The following is a 23,074-nucleotide window of genomic DNA, read 5'->3' as shown; positions in this document are numbered from 1 at the left end:
GAACCTGAAGAAATTGCTTAGAGTCTTGAGGAATCTCTGGATCTATCTTTGTAGTAATTTTGGAGGATTTTCTGAAGGAATCCCTGGAGAAAATTCAGAATGAATTCTTGTAGGAACGTTCAAAAAAAAAATATTGAAGGAATTCCGTCAAATTCCTTTGGAAATTATATCTGATATCTGAAAATTCGTCCTAAAATTTTGGAAGGAAATGGCGGAGGAAATTCCGAAAGAATTACTAGATGAATTTCCGAGGGAATGGAATGTCTTATGGAATACCTGGAAAAGTTTCAGAGGAATTGTTAAAATAATTTCCGAAGGAATTTTTCAAAAGTATGTGTGTGTGTGTGTATGCAGTTATCCATCATTCTGACTTGAGTCTTGATCTGCATACGGCTCCACCCAATATTACAGTCGAATTTAAATACCATTCTGCTTTCAATGCACTGCTGTACGAAGGGCAAAAAACGGAGGCGGCAGACCCGTAAGCAGAGACATTTACGCGAAGCCCGCGGTGTAATCCAACAGACTAATAAAGAGATTCGCAATCCTTTTTGAGCTTTCCGAGGGGTGGCCTCTTTGAGGAAGGGCGCGTCAAATCCATTACAAATGTGGGGTACAAATGGGTAGAATTTTTTTCCTGATGGAATTTTCAAAATCAATCTCAGAAGAATTTTCAAAACAATTTCCAAAAGAATTCCTTAAGACATTTCCTTAGGTCCTTCGCTGGCGTAAAGCTGGATAGTTGGACACTATTGCTTTTGTTTTCTAATGAATCATGCGGTTTGAATAATATTTCTATTTTTCATTTAACAAATATACACTGTTTACATGCATACTTAGAATCATTAATAATTATGCTGATGAAGTGAATTCAAGCCTTCTTATATACCACATTGATCAAAATGCTCAGAACGGTGAGTGCAGTTGACCTCCACAAACGTCAAATCAGAGACTAACCCGTAGGCAAGCTGGTGGCCATTACCGCTCACGGAAAACTGGATAGGTATATTTTTTATACTGGAAATGTAAATGCTCCCGAATATTTTCGGGTGAGAAACATTCTCGGCTCCCTGAGCATAGTTTATCCATTGTACTTGCTAAACTTGTTTGTTGAATGAAATAAATTTCACCATTGAATTTATCGCATTAGTATCCCTCGAAAGTTCAATGGGTTATCATTCTGTGCCATCCCGATTAGAAAGGCAAAACAAGATTATAACACAAACCGAGACACAAACGTAACAACTTTAGTTATTTACAGTCGGGATTCGCTGGTTGGGATTTTAATACTTGGGTCACTTTTTAGTTGGGTCTCCACTGGTTGGGTCATGGCCCAACCAAAAAGCAACCGTTCGTCAAAATTCAATGTAAAAACACGGAAAACCGGATTGAGCGTCACTGGACATCATTTGTGATGTTCAAGTAGAAATACACGTGTACAAATGGCTGTTAGTTGGCCCAACTAAAAAACCGAATTCGTTAGTTGGGTCGAGGTCGTTGCCCAACCAGCGAATTGCGACTGTATAACAACTTGTAAATTAAAAGAGTTATTTAATTGATAATTTATAATTTATTTTGATGTTTTTCCCCAACCATGTGTTAACACCCTGAACCAAGTTTATATTTCCCTTTGTGAGAAAATCGTTTATCAAAATATCGCAGCATGATTTAAATGTGATATTCTCTCTTAGTTGGGATCTATTCAATTCAAATACTGTTTTGTTATTACACTTTTTGAATTGCTAGTTCCCATTACATAATCTCGTTTTGTTATTGCTGCCACAACCAAGTATTTAGGTCCACTGCTGCTGCGGTGTGTCTTCCATACCGATGCGACGCGAAACCAAATACCCGGCCATAAAATGTGTGCATCTAATTTGCCTATTCACACTGATTTATTTATTTGTTTACTTTCCTTTCTTTCCTTTTCTCCTCCGGTATCCATTACAGTCTGACGATCAAGGTGAAGAAGCGGTCACCAAACCGCCACTTACCGGCATTCCACAGGTGGATTACGTATGGGATCCCAATCTGCCTCGAGAACTGAGAGGGTAAGTTTTGTCGACTAACAGGACCAACAATCCACCTACTGCTGCAAGAACCTTTAGAAGCAGACTAATTACCCAGCGCGCAAAATCTGTAACTTAAAAATCACATCTCCCTAACGTGCGAGGGTCACGTAGTATGAATCAGTGATCGGGTCGCCACACTTGCTGCAACTTAAAGTCATATATGGCAATTACGGGTGCCACACTTAAAATTCGAAATTTGACGATTGCCGAGAATCCAATAGCCGGGATCTCGACAATAATTTGGGTAAAATCTTACATGGGGGGAGAAGGGGGGGTTGAAAATCCCAGAAAAAATGCTCACGTAATTAGTGTAAAGCCCCAACTTTTATGGTGAGCTGGCCTTTCAATAGGTTATGGGCCCATCACGGTTCTGGATCTACATCTTAATGGGATGGATTGACCGTCGACGTTACAGCAGTGAGATCATGGATCGGCCACATAAGTCACGTGGCGCATCGGGATCATGGATCGGATACATAAGCGCCAGGCGGAATTCATCAGTAGGTCGGAACGTTCGGTAGGATGCTGGCTGGTCAGCAGGAGTCCGGGAGGAGCTACGGGTCGAAACAGAAGTTGATCGCTAGAGCATCGAGAGGCATCGTACAAGCATCGTAGTCGGGCCACTTGTACTTGAGAGGTTGGTTGAATAAGAAGCAGGCGCCGGTTAGTTGTAGCTGCTCTTTGGTATAGATTAAGGAATATGTTATGGGTTATTGAATATACCTGTTGTTGAAATAAAGAGAGCTGCAGCTGCTGGCAGAGTTAACATCAGTCAGTTGCCTGCCGTGGAATGGAGAAGAGGGAACTCTAGTATTGTTATTCTTTGTGAAGGAGTTCCCTTGTTTTTCAACAGTGTTTTCATCTGACATTCCAGGTACCGAGTTTCCAATCATAAGTAGTCCTTATTTCGTTGCCGATCGTTTGCCAAAAATCACCCCTTTCTTTTCTTCTTTCTCCATTTTTCGTTGTATTTGAAAGGCTTCAGCAAGCTACCTTACCGAGGTTGAGTTACCTACATCGCGCTGGTATAGCTGACGCGATACAACGTATTGTTAATCAGCCGCTGGAAATTAGGCAGACACTGTTTAAGCTGTACATCCTGGTAAACAGACGCTCGGGACGTACCTTTCCACCAGCTGAGTACGGAACCCTTAGGCCGACAAGGCCGCCAGCATCGGTCGACCCGTGGAAGCGTGAGATAGGAACTTTTGGGAACTAGAACTATGTTGGAAGCCCCTTCTTCACTATTTTGCAACCCGAACCCGAATAATTGAACCGTATGTTTGAGAAACTGACATTTTTGGCCAAAATGAGATTTTTATATATTCTGAATCCTCGTCCAAAAATACGTATTCTGGTAAAAAACACGAAAAAAAAATTTTGTTCGGAAATGTATGAAGAATTTTTCGTTTGTTTGAGAAACTACATATGTACACGCACTTTGAAGAGCAATTATGAAGTACTGCTTGCAGTTTTCTAACTGGAAGTGTCTCAGGATGTTGAGTTTTGCCAAAAACTATTGATCTGTATCGAAGAAATCAAAAGATTCGGTGCCAATTTGTTCAAAAACAGTTTTTTGTTGTTTTCTCGGAATTGTGAAAAATGGATATATGCAGTTTCTCAAACAAATGATTCAATTATGTACTCCATCTTAATTAGCAATTGTCCGCAAGGATGTTATCGATCATTTATGGCCCGTTTACATATGAGCTAGTTCTAGCGGACAATGCACTATCCGACAATACTAGCGCGATATTAGCATAATGTAAACAGGAATTGTCTTGGCTAACAAGCGTTTACATTAGGCTAATTTCGCACTAGTATTGTCGGATAGTGCATTGTCCACTAGAACTAGCACATATGTAAACGGGCCATTAGTGATTTGCGTTCGATCAGTTAGTAATTTGTCAATAACTCCTTCCAAAAGCTGAATTTTAAAATGTGTTGTATGGTGAACCTCTGATGCGAAGGTTTTTCTACAACTCTGCCAAATGGTTCATTGTTTAAATTCCACTAGCAACGGAATTATAGCTATAGTTTCAGTAACTTAGACTAAATGATAACAAAATTCTAATCATTAAGCTACTGCAACTAGCGCTATAACTCCATTATTTGTTGAATTCTAACAACGAACCTTTAAGCTAGGGACGTTCCGATACTTCAAAATATCGATATTTGATTCGATACGATTATCGAATCAAAGTATCGATATCACCGATATATTGGAATGAAAATATCGATATATCGGAAAATCATATGATATTCCAAAAATGAACATAATTTAGAATACATCTGTTGTAGTTATTCAATTACTATCGTATTGCCGTATAAAATTAATTATTAGAAAAACATTAGAAACGACTTTTTTCCATTACTTAATCCAATCTGCTCCTAGTCCTAGAGTGCGCCAGTCCAACAATCATCGGTGGCGGCGTTCGTCGTAGTTTTAGGGCCGATGCCCACGTAGCGTTTTTTTTTTCAGCTGCGTGCACGCCGCATCCACGCAAGGTACCCAGCATCAAATGTAGTCGTGCACACGTATATGTGTGCATTTCTCCATTTGATGTTGGGTGCCTTGCGTGGACATGGCTTACATGCAGCTGGAAAAACCGCTACGTGGACATCGACCATTAACCGGTAGTGGCCGCGTTTTCGGCATGATACTGACCTCACTATTTTCAGTTCGCTCGAAAAAAGAAACAACTGAAGTTCCGAAAAAAATGCTAAAATTCCACTAACATTTTTTCTTTATTTATCCTCAGGTTATTCTGATTCTTGACAACAGAAAAATCTCTCTTCAGAATTTCCACGGAAGTTTTTTGAAGTTTAATTTTAATTTTCAAAGAAAACTCGTAATTTTCAGAAAATTCATTTCATTGAAATATTCTTATCCAAAAAAGGAAATTTTCTTCAACTTCCATGAGACATTTTATTTTTGTTTTACATGAAATTCCCAATATTTCGGCGGGAAATTTCCATCGAATTTTACGGGCAATTTTTCAAAATTTACGCAAAAGTTCCATCAGAAAAAAAAAATCAAAATTTTTATCAGAAAACCCGTAGAAATATTTTAAGGAAATTCTCTTTATTTCGAACAAGGCATTATTTTGAAGGAAATTTTTATTTGTTTTCCAATTCTCCTTAATTCCCATTGTCACAAATCTCTTACCACACATAATTCTTACTAATTTCTAAAGTTAATTTATTCTAATTTATCATAGGAACACGTTAAACATATGATTGAATTCGCATAAGGATTCAAAGACCAGCGGCTTGACAGGTGTTGTACAATGGCACGTCAATGCAAAGTGTTGTGCTGCCAAAATTATTTGCGATGGCAGCACATACCTAACACCATCCGCACTACAGAGAAAAATCGACTAAACCATAACAAATACGGCATTTCAGATTCATTTTGAAGTGCTTATTTTTTACAAAATACAATGCAATTGTTATTTTTATGTTACTTTGTTCTGATTCAATATATCGATATCGATATGGCCGATATATTGAAAGTAAAATATCGATACAGAAATATCGGATATCGAAACAAAAATATCGATATTCCGATATATCGGAAGTATCGGAACGTCCCTACTTTAAGCAGAGTTGTAGAAAAACATTCGCACTAGAAGTTCACCATACAACACATTTTAAAATTCAGCTTTTGGAATGAGTAATTGACAAATGATCGAACGCAAATTACTAAATGATCGGTAACATCCTTGATTGTCCGGGATAAAGCACATGGGAATTCGATTTCTTCTTCAATGGTACGCACATACCTAAAAAATGCCTTTTTCAACTATTTTTATCGTGATAGTTTTCCACTTCCATCATATTGCAGAAGAAGTAATTTACTGGATTAATTCTTGTTTTAGAAAGAGAATTTATGATATACGTTGTAAGGCATAATAGACGTCACTAAAGAACAGCCTAAGCCATAAAGAAGGCAGAATTACGCTCTAATGCTAATTGGCATTATGCAGACAGAGATCACAACGCCTTTGCCTAATAGTAACTTTTACTTTGGATACTCATCCTAAACCTTGTAGGTTAAAAGGTAAAAGTTACAAAGAAGATAATTGGGACAAAAGTTCCAATTCTGTGAAGTTGGTGATTTTATTATAGATTTTCATTCTTTTAATTATCTGTTCTTTCGAGTTTTGCATATTGATGTGTAGGTTTGTATTTTACCTGATAATAATTAATTCTGGAATTTTCCCTTCTTTCAAACGTAGGCTGTTCTTTAGAGTTATTCAGTCAAATCAACATTTTCATCAAGGTGATCTTAAGATATATTATTTTTTCGTACTTTCGACCTTATGTCCCAGATCCATATTCATTTTCATTTATTCAGACTAAGGCCGAAGTGGCCTGTGCGGTATATAAGAGTCTTCTCCATTCGGCTCGGTCCATGGCTACACGTCGCCAACCACGCAGTCTACGGTCCGCAAGTCATCTTCCACCTGATCGATCCACCTTGCTCGCTGCGCACCTCACCTTCTTGTTCCCGTCCAAACGTTGTCGAGAACCATTTTCACCGGGTTACTGTCCGACATTCTGGCTACATGCCCGGCCCACCGCAGTCTTCCGATTTTCGCGGTGTCAACGATGGATGATTCTCCTAACAGCTGATGCAACTCGTGGATCCGAAATTTCAAAAAGTCTTTTTCCAAGCTGCAGTAAATCGTGAATAACTTTTAAACGGATAGAGATAGGAGGTTGCTATTTTTAGCAAAATATTCGTTATAAAATTCCCCACCTTTCTATGTATGTCTAGTTTCGAAAGCATTATGATGGATACCCGTTTTGGATGCATTAATAAAAAAATATTAAGAAAAATTCATCATTTTTGGGCATTTAAGGCATCAGTGAAAAACATATAGACCTTAAACATGCGGTATCAAAGTTTTACCATAAAGTATAGACCCTAAGTTAAATGTAAAAAATATAAAATGGATGGGTTTCATCGAATTTCTTTCCGATATACCGGTATTTTCGATGTTACCTATGAAAAATGCACTTTTTTCATAAAACGCGTCGGGGCCACCCCTAAACGTCATTTCCCAGAGTTGTCGTAGAACAATTTTCTTGTGTTTTACCCTAAGCTTTCATTTGAAGGTTGAGCCCCCAAAATCCCAGACTTGGTCCAATTTTGGGACACCCTAATGGTGAACCTCTGATGCGAAGGTTTTTCTACAGCTCTGCCAAATGGTTCATTGTTTAAATTCCACTAGCAACGGAATTATAGCTATAGTTTCAGTAACTTAGACTAAATGATAACATCTTTATTCTAAAATTATGTTAGTTTTATTAGTAAATAATGTCAATCTGCATTAAAAACAGGGCTCAATTTTGGGAAATAATGTGATTATTGAGTATATAAAATTTTGTTCACAGTTGATTTGACAGATCTTATGGCCATTTCTGCTGGCGACGATTTTGGCGTCAATTTGTTTTGCGACGATTTCAAATCGTCGCGGCCGATAAGGTGGGAAATTGATAATAATCTATTTATTCTACAATAATTCTTGTCTGTGTTTTGTTATATTCAATCTTCGCATCAGATTCATAGATTTTCAGATAAAAAGAGTGCTCAACAAATTTTGGGGTAGTGATTGGTTGATTGGGGTGGTGAGCTGGTGAGGTGTATTATAAAGCAGCCCAAGATAGGAATGGGCGTTTTTCGGAAAAATATCGATAGTGCTAGATCGATGTTTTGATTGTCGAAATATCGATGTCAAAAAATATCGGAGCCAGGCGTAATATCGATATGTTTCGATAATTTAAAACACAAGAAAAAGGGGTGTTTGATTGCATCATCGCATCAATCACATCTCACATTTTATCTGATATTTGCTATATTTTACACTTTTTTGTATTGCGGAAAAATATGTTAATGTTTCTGAAATTTATAATATCGAATTCTGATATCAGCTATAAAAAATCGATACGGTTGAACATCAAAATTGATAAAAATATCAATTAATCGGAGTGAAAATATCGATTCCCGATATATCGTATCGGTATAGCCCATTCCTAGCCAAAGACGAACTGCTTCGGCTGTGTTCTTTGAGTCGTTGTCTTGTTGGAAATAGAAATCGTCCGCTATTATATATACAGGAATTCCTCTGGATGCTCATCCCGGAATTTCTCCGGAAGTTCCTCCTGGAATTCTTCCGGAAGTTCTTCCAGAAGTTTCTCCCGGAGTTCCTCCGGAAGTTTATTCTGGAATTCCTCCAGAAGTTCCTTCCGGAATTTGTTCAGAAGTTCCTACAGGAATTTCTCCGGAAGTTCCGTCTGGAAGTTCTTCTCAGAAGTCCTCCGGAAGTTCCTCCCTGAACTCCTCCGGAAGCTCCTCCAGAAAATAGAATTGGATTGATCCAAGTTTAAGTTCTTCCAAGAATTCCTCCGAAAGTTCCTCCAGGGATTGATCAGAAAGATTCTACGGGAATTCCTCCGGAAGTTCCTCCTGGAATTGCTCCGGAAGCTCCTCCCTGAATTCCTCCATAAGTTCTTCCCATAATTACCCGGAATTTCCTTCCAGAATTCCTCCAGAACTGCCTCCTGGGATTCCTCCGAAGTTTGCAGTTCCTCCCAGAATTCCTCCGACAGTTCTTCCCGGGATTCCTCCGGAAGTTCCTCCAAGAATTGCTCCGGAAGTTCCTCCCTGAGTTCCAACTGAAGTTTTTCCCGTAATTCCTCCGGAAATTCCTCTCGAAATTTCTTCGGAAGTTCCTCCCGGAATTCCTCCAGAGTTCCAAGTTCAAGGAAGTTCTTCCCAGAATTCCACCTGAAGTTCCTCCAAAAATTACTCCTGAAGTTACTCTCGGAATTCCTGCGGAAGCTCCTCCCGAATTTTTTTCAGATTTTCCTACCAGAATTTTTCCGGAAGTTCCTCCGGAAGCTCCTCCCTGAATTCCTCCATAAATTCTTCCCGTAATTCCTCCGGAAATTCCTCTCGGAATTGCTCCGGAAGTGCTTCCCGAGATTCCTCCGGAAGTTCCTCCCGGAATTTTCCGTAAGATCCTCCCGAAATTCCTCTGGAAGCTTCTCCCGGGATTCCTCCGGATGTTCCTCCCAGAATTCCTCCAGATGTTCCTCCCAGAGCTCCTCCGGAAATTTCTCCCAAAGTTCTTCCGCAAATACCTCAAGGAAATCCTGTGGAAGTTCCTCCAGGAATTCCACCGGAAGTTCCCTTACAAGTTTCTCCAGAAGTTCTTCTTCGAATTACGAAGTTCTTCCAGGAATTCCGAAGTTCCTCCCGGAAGTTCCTCCAGATGTTTTTCCCGGAATTCCTCCGGAAAATCCTCCAGGAAATCCTCTGAAAGTTCCTCCGTAAATTTCTCAGAAAGTTTCTTCCGGAGTTCCTCATGAAGCTTCTCCAGGAATTGCTCCGCAAACTCAACCCGGAATTCAACCGGAAGTTCCTCCTGGAGTTACTCCGGAAATTGCTTCAGGAAATCCTCCGGAAGTTCCCTTATGGGTTTCTCCGGAAGTTCCCCCCGGAATTCCAAAGTTCCTCCCAGAATTTCTCAAGAAATTCCTTCGGAAGTTATCCAAGGATTTCCTCCGGAAGTTCCTCAATGAATCTTATACAACTGCAGTACCTTAAGAAGGTACGAGTGAGGTACTGAGTCGTATGTTTTTTTTATAGTCGATATACGCCATGCTCAGGTTTCTTTGCTTGTGGGTGGCCTGCCCAACAACGACTGCATCAATGATGACCTGATCCTTGCAGCCTCGTGTGTTGCGTCGACAACCTTTTTGTTCCTCGGTCATCAGGTTGTTGACGTTGCAATGGTTCTGCACCCTCCTCGCTATTACCGATGACAGCACTTTGTACAGACTCGAAAGGCACGTTATTGGTTTGTACTTGGCTGGGTTCAAAGTGTTCCGATCCTTCGGCAGAAGATAAGTGACACCCCTAGTGATGAATTCCGGTAGCTGCCCGCGGTTATCTAGTACCGTGTTGAAGCATTCCGCCATCAGCCCGTGGACCGTTGTGAGTTTTTTATACCAGAAATTATGCACAAAGTCGGGTCCTGGTGCAGCCCAATTCCTGGTATACCGGGTAGCCTCACGTATGTCTTGGGCGGTCACGTTGATAGCGGTCATGTCTCCAATTCCACCACAATATTGCTCTTCTTCTGCCATCCACACCCCATCGCCGTTGTGTATGACGGGGGTCTCCCATAGATTGGACCAAAACTGCGTGACTTCTCCAATCTCCGGAAGGCCCTCGCCAAAATCGGCTTTGTCGTTTCGGATGTGGTTGTAGAACTCCCTTTCGTTGATGTTGAACATTCGATTTTGCTCCTTCCTCTTCGAACATTCTCCATAACGTCGCAGTCGTTTAGCAAGAGCACTCAGCCGCTGTACATGGGTGTCGAGGATCTCAGTTATGTTCGCCTCGGTGTGATCACGGAGGTCTGTGGGTCTCACAATTTCAGCAACATTCCGAACTAGCCGGGTTGATCGATTCCCCTGCTTGTACTGTATTAATCGACCAACCTTTGACCGCAGTGTGGCGATGCGGGTCTCCAGACAGCGCATCCACGCGGGTTTTCATGCTTTGGGGAGTGCGCGTCCATCACTCTCACCTTGTGGGCGCGTTCGCAATCCCAACGTTCTTACAACAGCCACTGCAGCCGAATACACGATAAATTGCAGCTCCTCAAGATTCTCCACGGTTTCCAAGTACTGTGGCAAAATATCCTGGTTAAAGATGCTTACTGTACTCGTCAACCGATAGGAGTACTGCAACTTGGGTATCCGGTGTCGGGGCATGGGGTCTGTCCCACGGAACTGTGTAACTGCTGTGCCCATATGATTGGCTAGTTCGTCCTTCAATTGCTGTCGTTGCAATTCCACTGTTGGTCCTGGAGCGGCAGGTGCAATCGAATCGCGACGGTTACTTGCGATTGATGCATCCAACCCAACAGAACTCCTTCTCGACGTATCACTCGATCTTGCCTCCTCCTCCTCTCCTAATTCCCTCTGCACTTCCCGCTTGATGTACTCTACGTCTTCTGGAGTCAGCATATTATGTGACATAATAGCTCTCTGGCGTGCGTACAACTTGTTCTGGTCAAGCTGGGGTGCAAATCGAGGGAACCTCTCATTGAACATCTCCAGCATCGCCGGTCTGCCGGACATATCCATCTCCATCCTGATGCAAACGTAGTAGCAACGGATCACGTACTGATTCATCTCCCTTGTCCACATGATCCGTTGCCGTCGGCGGCCCACTAACGTGAGTGATTGACGTCGATCAACCACAGCAACTTCAGCAGGTGCAGCATTGCCTTGCTGATTTCTTCTGCTGCCGTTTCTGTTTTGCCTTGTCGGCACGGGCTGAGCCCGATGAATAGAGGGTCGCTGTTGCACCTCTCCTTCCTCTAGCCGCTGGCCGCTCGCTCTGTCCCCCGTTCCAGGACCAGCTCCAGTAGGGGCTCCCTCCTCGGGCAATCGCATGGGTGGTATTCTTCTTGAGCGTAACTCCATATCTGGGTGTGCTTTCATTCCCGGAAGCTACGGGTTCTGTGAAGTTATTTAATTCTTTACAGTGCTAAATAGCTAGGTTCAAGCGCCAGTGCTCGCCCGGGGTGGTTTTTCATTGGTGGTTAGGAATTGGGCCTTCAGCTCCCACCTACTCGAAATGGTGGTTTAATATTTATATATATATGGCTATAATTATATATTATATATTATTATATTATTATATTTATTATTATTATCGCATATTATCTTATTTTCTGTATTATCGCAAAAATCACTTTCTGCTCCTGGGTATTCCACCAGCAGTATTGAAAGCAACAGCACAGACAAACAGACGTAACACTGATGAAATTCCCATCGCCCATGCTTTGAACGGTCGTTTTAAATTAAACTAATTACTCGTTTCACACCTAGAGGCGCGCGCATCGTTTACCTTTGGATTTGACATCTTACACTAGCGCCTTCTGTTGACATTGTCGTACTAAATAACATTTCGTGCAACATGCACGCGAGATGGTGATAAAGTAACTAGGCGATGAATTTTTCATGAAATTGTTCTAACTGTTACGTCTGTTTGTCTGTGGCAACAGTGTTGTACAACAACACCACACACAATGCAACTTGGTTGTACAACATTTAACTCCGCCCACCACAAGTCGGAGCAAAATCAAACTGTTTTGATTTCATCCGACCAACTTTGCAACTTTGAAACCGTCCGTCCGACAGTCGTACAACTTGCCCACAGACGATCCGACTTTACTCCGACTCAACCAAATTTCCTGGGGGGCGGAGCCAAAGTTGTACAACATATCGGAGCGTATATGGGGCCCCTTCAATTCAACTAATAACGGAGTTAGAGCGCTAGTTGCAGTAACTCAAAGTAAATGATTGGAATTTTGTTATCATTTAGTCTAAGTTACTGAAACCACAGACAAACAGACATAACACATTGAACATTCACTCATCAAATTCATCGTCATTCAAACACTAACGACATCTGTTGATTTCAGTTAGTTGGGCAAATCACGAACCAGATGGCGATAGTGAGCAAACGTCAGACTCGAGCAAATCCGATGCAAGCGCCACGAGTGATCGATAGGCCAACTAATGATTATTTGAATCGACCAGTAAATCATTGGACGATGGAAATTTGACGAGAGTTATGTCTGTTTGTCTGTGCTGAAACTATAGCTATAACTCCGTTACTAGTGGAATTCAAACAACGAACCATTAGACAGAGTTGTAGAAAAACCTTCCCACTAGAAGTCCACCATACAACAGATTTTGAAATTCAGCTTCTGGAATGTGTTATTGACAAACTACTAAATTATTTATTTATTTTTCTTTATGCCTTACAGTGCAAACCTGTCCAGCTATCCATTCTTGGATTCGGTACCGGCAGAGGAGGACATAGGTTTCACTTGCGATCCCAAACTACATGACGGATTCTATGCTTCCATTAAGTATAACTGTCAGGTAAACAATCGTGTTAAGTTCTTAAGGCATGTCTTGACTAACGCTACCCTTATCCTATAGCTATACCACCATTGTATCAACGGAATACGATACGACTTCCTATGTGCCAACTATACAAGGTTCGATCAGAAGACCTTCATCTGTCACTTTGCCTCCGAAGTGGACTGTAAAAGCTCTCCGAAATATTGGTTTAGGTAAATGAGAACTGTCCTAATAATTTCTCTATATAGAAAACAAAAATTCTATTACTTGTCTTTTTTTTCGCTAGAAATGAACCTTTATACAAAGCAACCACGACTACTACGCAAAAGCCTGCCCCAACGGTACCGACAACCGCTGCGCCAACTACGGCCCCGTCGAGGCCAAAACCGTTGAGGAAACCGGTGCGAAGGCGACGTCCACAGGACTACTACTACGACGATGATGAGTACGAGGACGATTATTACGAGGAACGTCCACGCCGCAGGAAGAATCGACCACGGAACCGCCGACCGTACTACGAAGACGACTACGAGGAGGACGAACGCTTCGATCGTAGACCAGCCGATCGGTACCGGGAGCGCGAAAGGGACCGAGATGTAGATGATGAGGACTACGAGGATCGCCGAACGTACCGAACGAAGAATCGCAATCGCAACAACGATCGACGCAACGGAGATGATGATCGTCGTTATGCGTACGATGACCGCAGACGGGATCGTGATCGTGAACGCAGGCCAACTGAGGAAGAACGGCGCAAACCAATCGAAGAAGAACGACGCAAGCCAATCGAAGAGGATCGACACAAACCGATTGAAGAGGATCGCCGCATGGTCTACGAAGAGGAGAAACGCTCCTCGTCAAGCGATCGCCGAAGAAGGCCAACTGCGAATGACGACAGAAAAGTTCCAGAACGGAGACCGGTTAGCGATGATAGGCGATCTTTTTCTGGAGATGAAATTAAAAGGAGACCTTCGGAGGAAAGAAGCGGAGACAGACGACCGTACAATGAAGAAAGACGATTTGACTACGATGACGAAGAGGAGGACTACAGTCCAAGACGTCCTGATAAAAAGTCCCGTCCGCAAAATGATATAGTGACAGTCAAACCCTCTGGATCTACAATCTACGATAGACCGCGTGCAGCTCCGAGGATCAACCGGCCAGTGCCATTGAACGAGAAAAATAAGTACTCATATGCCAACCCGGAACCATTGAAGAAAAAACCCTCTACAACACCGGCTCCAGCCCCAGCACCAGCAGACGAACCTGAGCCGGAATATTACGATGAGTATGAAGATGAACCGAAGAAATCGGAACCGGCAGTCGTCGATAAACGGAAAGCAACTGCTGACGATAGTCGGGGACGTAACGGAAACGGCGAAGACAAAAGGCAGAGTGCTTCTTCCGATGTCGTCTACTACGACGATGTGATTGTACCAAAGGACTCTCTTCCTCAGAAGCAGATTCCGGGAAATGTTAAAAAGCCGGAGGGCACAGATCGAATCAACAGTCGAGACAACTCTGAATTGAACAATCGCTATATCGAAAAAATCCGCCAAACTCAACGAGTTTCAAAACCAGATACCGGTGTAGTTTCTATGAGGCCCAGACCTGCTTATTTAGATGAAGATTCGGCAGAATCATCGAAGGCACGGCAACCAAACTCTCCTAAATCATCGGTTAATATTTACAGTAACTTTAAAAACAAGAAACCCGTAGCTCCCATAGAGAGTCGCAAGCCAGCAGGAGCTATCCAGGATAACCGAGAATACGAACCTAGCAATGACCCTGTGGAATCTCCTCGACCAATTACGCGAGCAACGAAGAGACCATTTCTCCCTAGTCGCGGAGGTAACCCTTACGCAGCGCGAGGTCTCCAACCGGTTGGCGTAGCAAAGCAGAACCAAACGCCACAACGGCAGCCAGCTCCACCAAGCACCGAATCCGAGCGACCTGCACCGTTCCGCATTGACGTCGGCAGCTCTCAGGTGAGTCCCGTCCAGCCGGACGCTCGAACTAGCACCGTGCGACCCAACGAAAATCGCGTAAAAACACTCGACCAGCTGTACGACGAAGAGTTCGATGTTACGCTGAATGATGCCTTGAACCCCACGCTGAAACCCTTGACTCGAAGTGCGCCGGCGCAATCCTTCTTCCGTAACCGCTACATCCATCAGAGCTCCGATTCGGAATTCGTCCCTTTTGAACCCAGCTATGCCCCATCGGAGTTCCGACGATCAGCCGTACGCCCTCCAATGACATTCGCCCATCAACTGCATCAACCTGCGGTATACGTCAGTCCTGTTCGGGGCCATCCGGCCCAGCGGTACGAATACGAGTACGAATACTAAAGATACGGAACGACGTCTAGGAAATCAGATATGCACCAGAATGAAGTAATTTTTAATTTATTGAACAAGTGCTTGCATCTCGCAACCGAGAAGCTAAGCGCTAAAGAATTTAAGAAAACTATTTATTACTCAACCCAGCGGGATGTGGGTCGGACAATGAGTTGGACTTGAAAAGATCGTCCATAAATGTAATCATCCGCAACAGTGATTTAAATTTCCTCCCTTGATGGAACCAGCGGAGCCACCAGAAGAAATGCGTATAAAATGAATGTTCGATATGAGGAAAAAAAATCAAAACTCTTACCTGTAAATATATTTCTGCCCTATTCTTAAATATAAATACTCAATAAAGGTGATATTGACGAAATAATACTACTTTGCGACAATTTTTCAAAAGCAAGAGTAACAATGATAACTATTACACGTGACGCGGAACGTTTAGAAAATAGAAGTACTTGCAATATACATTTAAATTCGAAAAAATACAGATAATGTAGTCGATAAGGAAAACAAAAGATACAAAAAATAAAATTGTACATTGGGAGTTGCATATACGGAGAGTATGGGAAAGCTGTGCATATAAAGTGAACAAGGACAACGAAAAAACAAATAAACTTTAGGATAGATATGTAGAGCTACCTTGATAACACAATTAGATCAATTCGAGAAAAAAATGAATTTATGATCTTTGTGTTGTACGTGAGATGATGAAATAAAGAAAATCTAATTTTCCTAACATCTGACATCGTTCTGACTCAATATCACATGAAATGAAAAAAAATACCAGTTTTTGCTCACTACCAATGGTCACTATATATATGACCAGGGAAACAGATAGGGAGTCGTGGCCACGCTCTTACGGCAATTGGTAATTTGACGTTGCATGAAGAAGAAACAGAAAGAAAAGTTATTTCGAATAAATTGCAAAAAATATCCAGGAAAGCATACGAAGACATTTTTGAAATTCTTCTCAACTAATTAAATATTTTTTTTAGCAGTACGGGGTTCGACTTTCCTTTTACTATTACAGAATTAAGGCTCCCCCAGACCTAAGTGATTTCATCGCCGCGACGGCGACAACTAGTCGCCGCGATTTTATCGTTGGGTCACTGCAGGCAATGTTCTATTTACGCTTCCATACCAACGGCGACAGAATCGCTGTCGCCAAGCGATAGAATCGCGTCGCGACTGTCGTGTCGCGTGTGTTTGGGGGAACCTTTACAGTTGCTATCGGCCTCTCTGTGGTAACAACGATAATGGAGCGCAGTGTTTGAGATCCAATTATGAGGCCACCATACACGATTTATGTATCGCAGGCAGCTGTTGATGAACATCTGCAGCCTTTGAGTGTTCACCACTGATACACACCATGTTTCACTAGCGTATAGCAGCACAGATTTCGCGTTGGAATTAAAAAATCGGATTTTGCTACATTTACTTATCTACCAGCAGAAACAGATATTCCTTAAACTCTCAAAGGCAGTCTTTGCCTTATTGATCCATGCGACTCTGTCAATCTAGGTACTTACTTGATACTTGATGGGCTACAGCTCTTCGATGAACCTACGCCGAATGGAGTATCCTTCTCCACTGGACTGGGCCAATCGCTTCCAGTCGCCCTGAACATTGAGCGCCCTCAGGTCCTCTTCAACTGCAAAAAGCCATCGTGTACGCGGCCTTCCACGAAGCCTGCGGCCTCTTCCGGGTTCTCTACTGAATATTATCTTCGCTTAACGTTCTTCCGGCTTACGAACAACGTGACCAGCCCACCGTAGTCTGCCGTGTTGTATAAGCTTAATAATATCCAGCCCTTTATACACCTGGTACAATTCGTGATTCATGCGACGCCGCCAGATACCGTTCTCCTGTGTACCGCCGAGTATTGTCCGCAGCACCTTACGCTCAAACACTCCGAGAGCTCTCCGATCAGCCTCCTTTAACGTCCATGTCTCATGGCCGTATAAAGCCACCGGAAGAATCAGAGTAGTATACAGCGCGAGTTTTGTTTTCGTTTGCAGACTACGGGACTTAAGCTGGTTACGAAGTCCGTAATAAGCCCTATTTGCAGCTGCAATACGCCTTTTCACCTCGCGGGTAACATCATTATCGCACGTCACTAATGTTCCAAGATACACAAATTCTTCGACCACTTCAAATTTATCACCATCCAGCACTATTTCGCTACCACCACCACTAATGAACCCACGTTGATTGCCAGCGACCATGTACTTCGTTTTGCTGGTATTGATCGTGAGTTCAATCCTCGCTGTCTCCCTCTTAAAAGGCGCAAAAGCCTCTTCCACGGCACGGCGATCAATTCCGATAATATCGATATCGTCCGCAAATCCCAGGAGCATATGCGATTTTGTGATAATGGTACCGCTTCTTTGCACACCAGCTCTCCTAATCGCTCCCTCGAGCGCTATATTGAACAGTAGGTTCGAGAGTGCATCACCCTGCTTTAATCCATCTAAGTTAACAAATGACGTCGATATTTCATCCGCAACCCTTACACTTGATTTCGATCAGTCCAACGTTATACGAATCAGCCGTATCAGTTTCGCCGGAAAACCATGTTCAAGCATAATTTGCCATAATTCATTCCGTTTCACTGAGTCGTACGCCGCCTTGGAATCAATAAACAGATGATGTGTCTGCAAGTTGTACTCCCGGAATTTATCAAGGATTTGTCTCAGGGTAAACATTTGATCCGTCGTTGATCGGCCCTCACGAAAACCCGCTTGGTATTCGCCGACGAAGGACTCTTCAAGCGGTCTCAATCTGTTGAACAGAATACGGGACATAATTTTGTACGCCGAATTATGGAGGGTTATTCCTCGGTAATTGGCGCACTCCAGTCTGTGCCCTTTCTTAAAGAGAGGGCAAATGAGGCCGTCCAACCAGCTAGCAGGCATTTCCTCGTCTTCCCATATTTTCGACATAATATGGTGCAGAACTTCATAAAGCTGCTCACTGCCATGTTTGAGAAGTTCAGCCGGGAGCTGGTCCTTCCCCGCAGCCTTATTGTTTTTCAGCTCTTCAGCTCAGCCATCGTCGCTAATATTTATTCTGTTCACCGATGCACCGTCACTTCCTCCATTCAACAAAGTCTCGAAGTGTTGCTTCCACCTGGCAGCCACTTCAGTTTTATCTGTCAGCAAATTCCCTTGTTGGTCGTTGCACATGACGGGAGATGGCGCTGTCTTTCTCCGCACGCCATTGACAGACTCATAAAACCTCCGCATATCGTTCTGCTCGAGGTTCTGCTCCATTTTTTCCTGCGCCTCACTAATAACTTGTTCTTCGTACTCTTTTTTCTTCCTGCGGTGGGTTCGTTTTTCGGCTGCTCTTGCTTCCTTGTACCGATCTCTATTCGATCGGGTACCTGACACCAACATCCGGCTTCTGGCAACGTTCTTCTCGTCTGTCACTCTCTGACACTTCACATCGAACCAACCCGTCCTGGGTCGCCTCTGTGCAGTGCCTACCACTTCTTGTGCTGTTGTGCTCACCGCTCCATGGATCGACTCCCATAGATCGTTGATGTTGTCGCTAACGTTGATTGCACTTATCCGTTCGTCGAGCTTCTGGCGGTACTCAGCCAATACTCCTTCCGCCGACAATCGCTGGATATTGTAACGCATCGTTCGTTGTGATCTTTCGTTCGATACAGTTGACAACCGTGATCGAATTTTACTGACAACGAGGTAGTGATCAGAGTCAATGTTCGGACCTCTGAATGTCCGCACATCGATAACATCCGAGAAATGGCGCCCGTCCACCAGAACATGGTCTATCTGGTTGCAAGTTTCGCCATTTGGGTGTCTCCAGGTGTGCTTTCGGATGTTCTTTCGTGCAAAGTAGGTGCTACTGATGGCCATCCCTCTGGCAGCAGCAAAATTTACTAGCCGTAGGCCGTTGTCATTGGTAGTGGAGTGAAGGCTCTCCCTACCGATTATGGGACGGAAAAAGTCCTCTCTACCGACCTGAGCGTTGGCGTCTCCGATAACAATTTTCACGTCATGCTTTGGGCACTCTCCATAGGCTTTATCAAGACATTCATAAAACGCGTCCTTCACGTCGTCGGATTTATCGTTTGTCGGTGCGTAAACGTTGATTAGGCTGTAATTGAAGAATTTGCCCCGTATCCTCAGCACACAGATTCGTTCGCTAATGGGTTTCCACCGCATCACTCGCTTCATCTGCTTGCCCATCACTACGAAACCAACTCCATGCTCTGCTTTTTCACCGCCGCTGTGATAGATGTTATACTTGAATGCACTATTGGTCGTGGGGTCCACGGCTCGGAATTCACGTTCTCCGGATCTAGGCCATCGGACTTCTTGAATAGCAGCCACGTTCACTCCAACCTTCTGCAGTTCACGAGCCAGAAGGCTCACTCGTCCAGGTTCATTTAGGGTCCTGACATTCCAGGTACCGAGTTTCCAATCATAGTCCTTGTTTCGTTGCCGGGTCGGTTGCCAAAAATAACGTTATCTTTTTCTTCTATCTCCATTTTCGTGGTATTTGAAAGGCTTCAGTAAGCTACCTTACCGGGGTCGCGTTACCTATATCGCGATTATGGGGTTGCCACCTTAGGTATAGCTGACGTGATACAGCATTTCGTTCATCAGCCGCTGGGTACCAGGCAGACCCTGTTTGAGCCGCACCTCCTGGTAAACAGACGCTCGAGGCGTACCTTCTCACTCTAGCTGATGTCAGAAGGACAACAGTGCCCAGGCTGCAGTACCAGCTAAGTACACAACCCTTAGCTGGCGGTCTTTTGTCATCGGACGACCCGTGGAAGCGTGAGATAGGGACTTGTGGGACCAGAGCTCTGTTGGGCGCTCCTTCCTTGATGTCAACCCACCATTTTGCAGGACGCAGTGATGATGACGCATCGAAAAACCTCTAGTTATTATTTATTTTTAAGCTAAGGCCGAAGTGGCCTGTGCGCTGTGCATAAAATACTTCACCATTCAGCTCGTTCCATGGCAGCACGTCGTCAACCATGCAGTCCGCAAATCTTCCTTCACTTGATCGATCCACCTTGCACGCTGTGCACCTCGCGTTCTTATGCCTGTCGGATCGTTGTCGAGAACCATTTCCACCGGGTTATTGTCCGACATTCTGGCTACTGGTGCGGTGTAAACGATGGTTCCCCCAGCAGCTGTTACAACTCCTGGCCCATTCGACTCCTCCTTGTATTGCCTTGCATTTGCACCCCGCCATAGATAGTACGCAACACTTTTCCTCCTAAACTGCAGGTGCGCGTTGATCCTCCACGAGCATTGTCCAGCTCTCGTGTCCGTAGAGGACTACCGGTCTAATGTGTGTTTTGTAGATAGTTAGTTTGGTACGGCAGCGAACTCTATTCGATTGGAGCGTTTTGAGGAACCCAAAAGTACGAACGATTTCCTGTCATGAAGCGTCTCCGAATTTCTCTGCTGGTCACCAGTGAGTCCACGTACACAAATTCTTAAACCACCTCGATTTCGTTACCACCGGTAAAAACTCGCGGTGGATGGCTTACATTATCCTCTCTTGAGCCTCTTCCTATCATGTACTTCGTCTTCGACGTTTTGATGACTAGTCCAATACGTTTAGCTTCCCTTTCCAGTCTGATGTAGGTTTCTTCCATCTTCTCAAAGTTACGTGCCATAATAAAAATGTCGTGGGCGAAACCAAATAACGAACTTCATGAAAATCGTACCACTCGTGTCAATCTCTGGCCTTCGTATTACTCCCTCCAAAGCGATGTTGAATAGCAGGCACAAAAGACCATTACCTTGCCGTAAGCCTGTAACCGTTGGTTCCAATTAATACTTGCCAGCTCCTCCGCAAGTTACATTTTATTGACATCAAGCCCACCGTGTTTTTCTCTCACCTACAAGGAACTCACGCTGAAAAAGGTGTGAGCACCGCATGTCAAAACACCATTTATGCTGCATGGGTAGTGTTTAATTGCAGCGGTTTGAGCACGAGCAAAACATTAAAAGCTCCCGAGGTTCTTTCATCTGCCCACAGGTGAAATAGGATGGAAGGGTTGCCAAATAGAAGACACTGTCATGTGCTCGTAGATTTTCGTGTCCTGACGTACCAAATTCGCCTTTATAATCTCAGTGAATATCTCAAGGAGATTAGTCGTTTCGAAACGCTGGTCGGAATCGCAGTGCGCGTCGGAAAGTAAGATTTTTAGATTTTTCAATTTAACAGTGGTGCATCGGTTTCCCGGAACAGGCACGGCCAGACGTATATAGAATCGGGGAGTTCGACTTTGCACGTGGACCAACAACGACTGAACAGCCGGAGTGCCACACCTTGGCCCGGCCACGACACCATCGCGGCAGTGAATCGTCCTACAACCCCGTCACCTCGTCGCCTTGCGCCGGATTGCCTCGAAAACCCTGCCAAAGTCCAACATCCGGCTTCCGGCTGAATACCATCGCCTCGCCGCAAAGCTCTCCGGCCGCCATTGCGAAGCATCACATCACGCAAAGCCCCGCACCTCCATCGTCGGCTTTCGTCTGGCGCGCCATCGATCCGCCATCGAACCGACATCGCCGGCTCTAGCCCGGCACGCCATCGACCCACCATCGAAACGACAGCGCCGGCTCTCGTCCGGCACGCCATCGTCCTTCATCGGCCATCGTAGCACCATCGAAACGATACCGCCGGTTCTCGTCCGGCACGCCATCGACCCACCACCGAAACGACAGCGCCGGTTCTCGTCCGGCACGCCATCGTGTCGCCATCGAACCGATCTCGCCGGCCGTCGTCCGGCACGCCATCGTCATTCATCGTCGGTCATCATCGAACCGTCATCGCCGGTTATAGTCCGACACGCTATCATCAATCATCGTACGGCAATTGCAGGCCCTCGGTCCGCCATCGTCCGGCCATTATCAGCCCTCGTACGACCATTGTCGGCCATCATCCGGCATTCCAGCAATCATCAGCGCTCGTAGTGAACGGCAAGCAGCGGAAATGCCGAGCGACCAAGAGCAACAACATCGAGACTCACCCTTCATCAGCGCCGGCGGACACTAACCGCCCGAATGCTACCACCAACAAACAAACCGCAAGTACCCATTCAAGCCCTGTTGACGTCACAATCAATTAAATAAACAAGCATGTAAAAACATTTGGCCGTGTATGTAGCACATTCTTTGAGACTACGCAGCCCTTTAGATTTCTCCAACTCCTTGGTTTTGTTGTCGCTTTACCGGACTCAGATTGGAGTCATCAAGCCTCGCCTACTGTGTTTCGCTTACGATTTTTCTCCTTGAGTCGCTTTTGAGCCGCTTAGGTACGGCACTGTTTGTCGGTTTTTCCATCGTACCACACAGGTGGGCACGTGTTTCGCGACACACGTGTGTGTAGCTCCTGCTACAGGTAAGTACTACCGTGAGCGTGTGTGGTGTGGTGATTTACGGTAAACGACCCTTCATTTGTCTCCCATTCGTAGCTTGATTGGAGCTAGCGGGTAACAAGCCTCTGCGCGTTTCAAAGAGACTCAATTCCCCTGAAACTTTTTTTTCATTGATGTTTATTGGTCACAGTTAAGTAATTATAAAGTTCCTATAGTCTAGTTACACATTACATTAAGTTTAAAAGTCAATTCTCCTACATCAATTCCATTGTTACTTCAGTTACTTCCATTAACATGACAGATAAATTACAATGACA

The 23,074-nt window shown here is 44.1% G+C and overlaps 1 protein-coding gene across 3 annotated transcripts in view; it reads left to right on the top strand.

Moving 5' to 3' along the window:
• The window catches only part of LOC134210334 (cell surface glycoprotein 1-like), a 233,538-nt gene extending 217,415 nt beyond the window's left edge, over positions 1-16,123 (top strand). For all 3 annotated transcript variants that reach the window (XM_062686383.1, XM_062686381.1, XM_062686382.1), the window contains exons 5-8: positions 1,951-2,051; positions 12,935-13,052; positions 13,113-13,246; positions 13,321-16,123. In XM_062686383.1, the coding sequence (XP_062542367.1) occupies positions 1,951-2,051; positions 12,935-13,052; positions 13,113-13,246; positions 13,321-15,385 (2,418 nt within the window). In that variant the 3' untranslated portion in view covers positions 15,386-16,123. The remainder of the gene's footprint in view (positions 1-1,950; positions 2,052-12,934; positions 13,053-13,112; positions 13,247-13,320) is intronic.
• Positions 16,124-23,074: the final 6,951 nt, after the last annotated feature.

Source organism: Armigeres subalbatus, chromosome 2, assembly GCF_024139115.2.
Source record: "Armigeres subalbatus isolate Guangzhou_Male chromosome 2, GZ_Asu_2, whole genome shotgun sequence".
In the NCBI taxonomy this organism is placed as follows: Eukaryota; Metazoa; Arthropoda; class Insecta; order Diptera; family Culicidae; genus Armigeres; species Armigeres subalbatus.
Note: the sequence above shows the minus strand (reverse complement) of the source record. Positions and strands in the feature narration are given on the sequence as shown.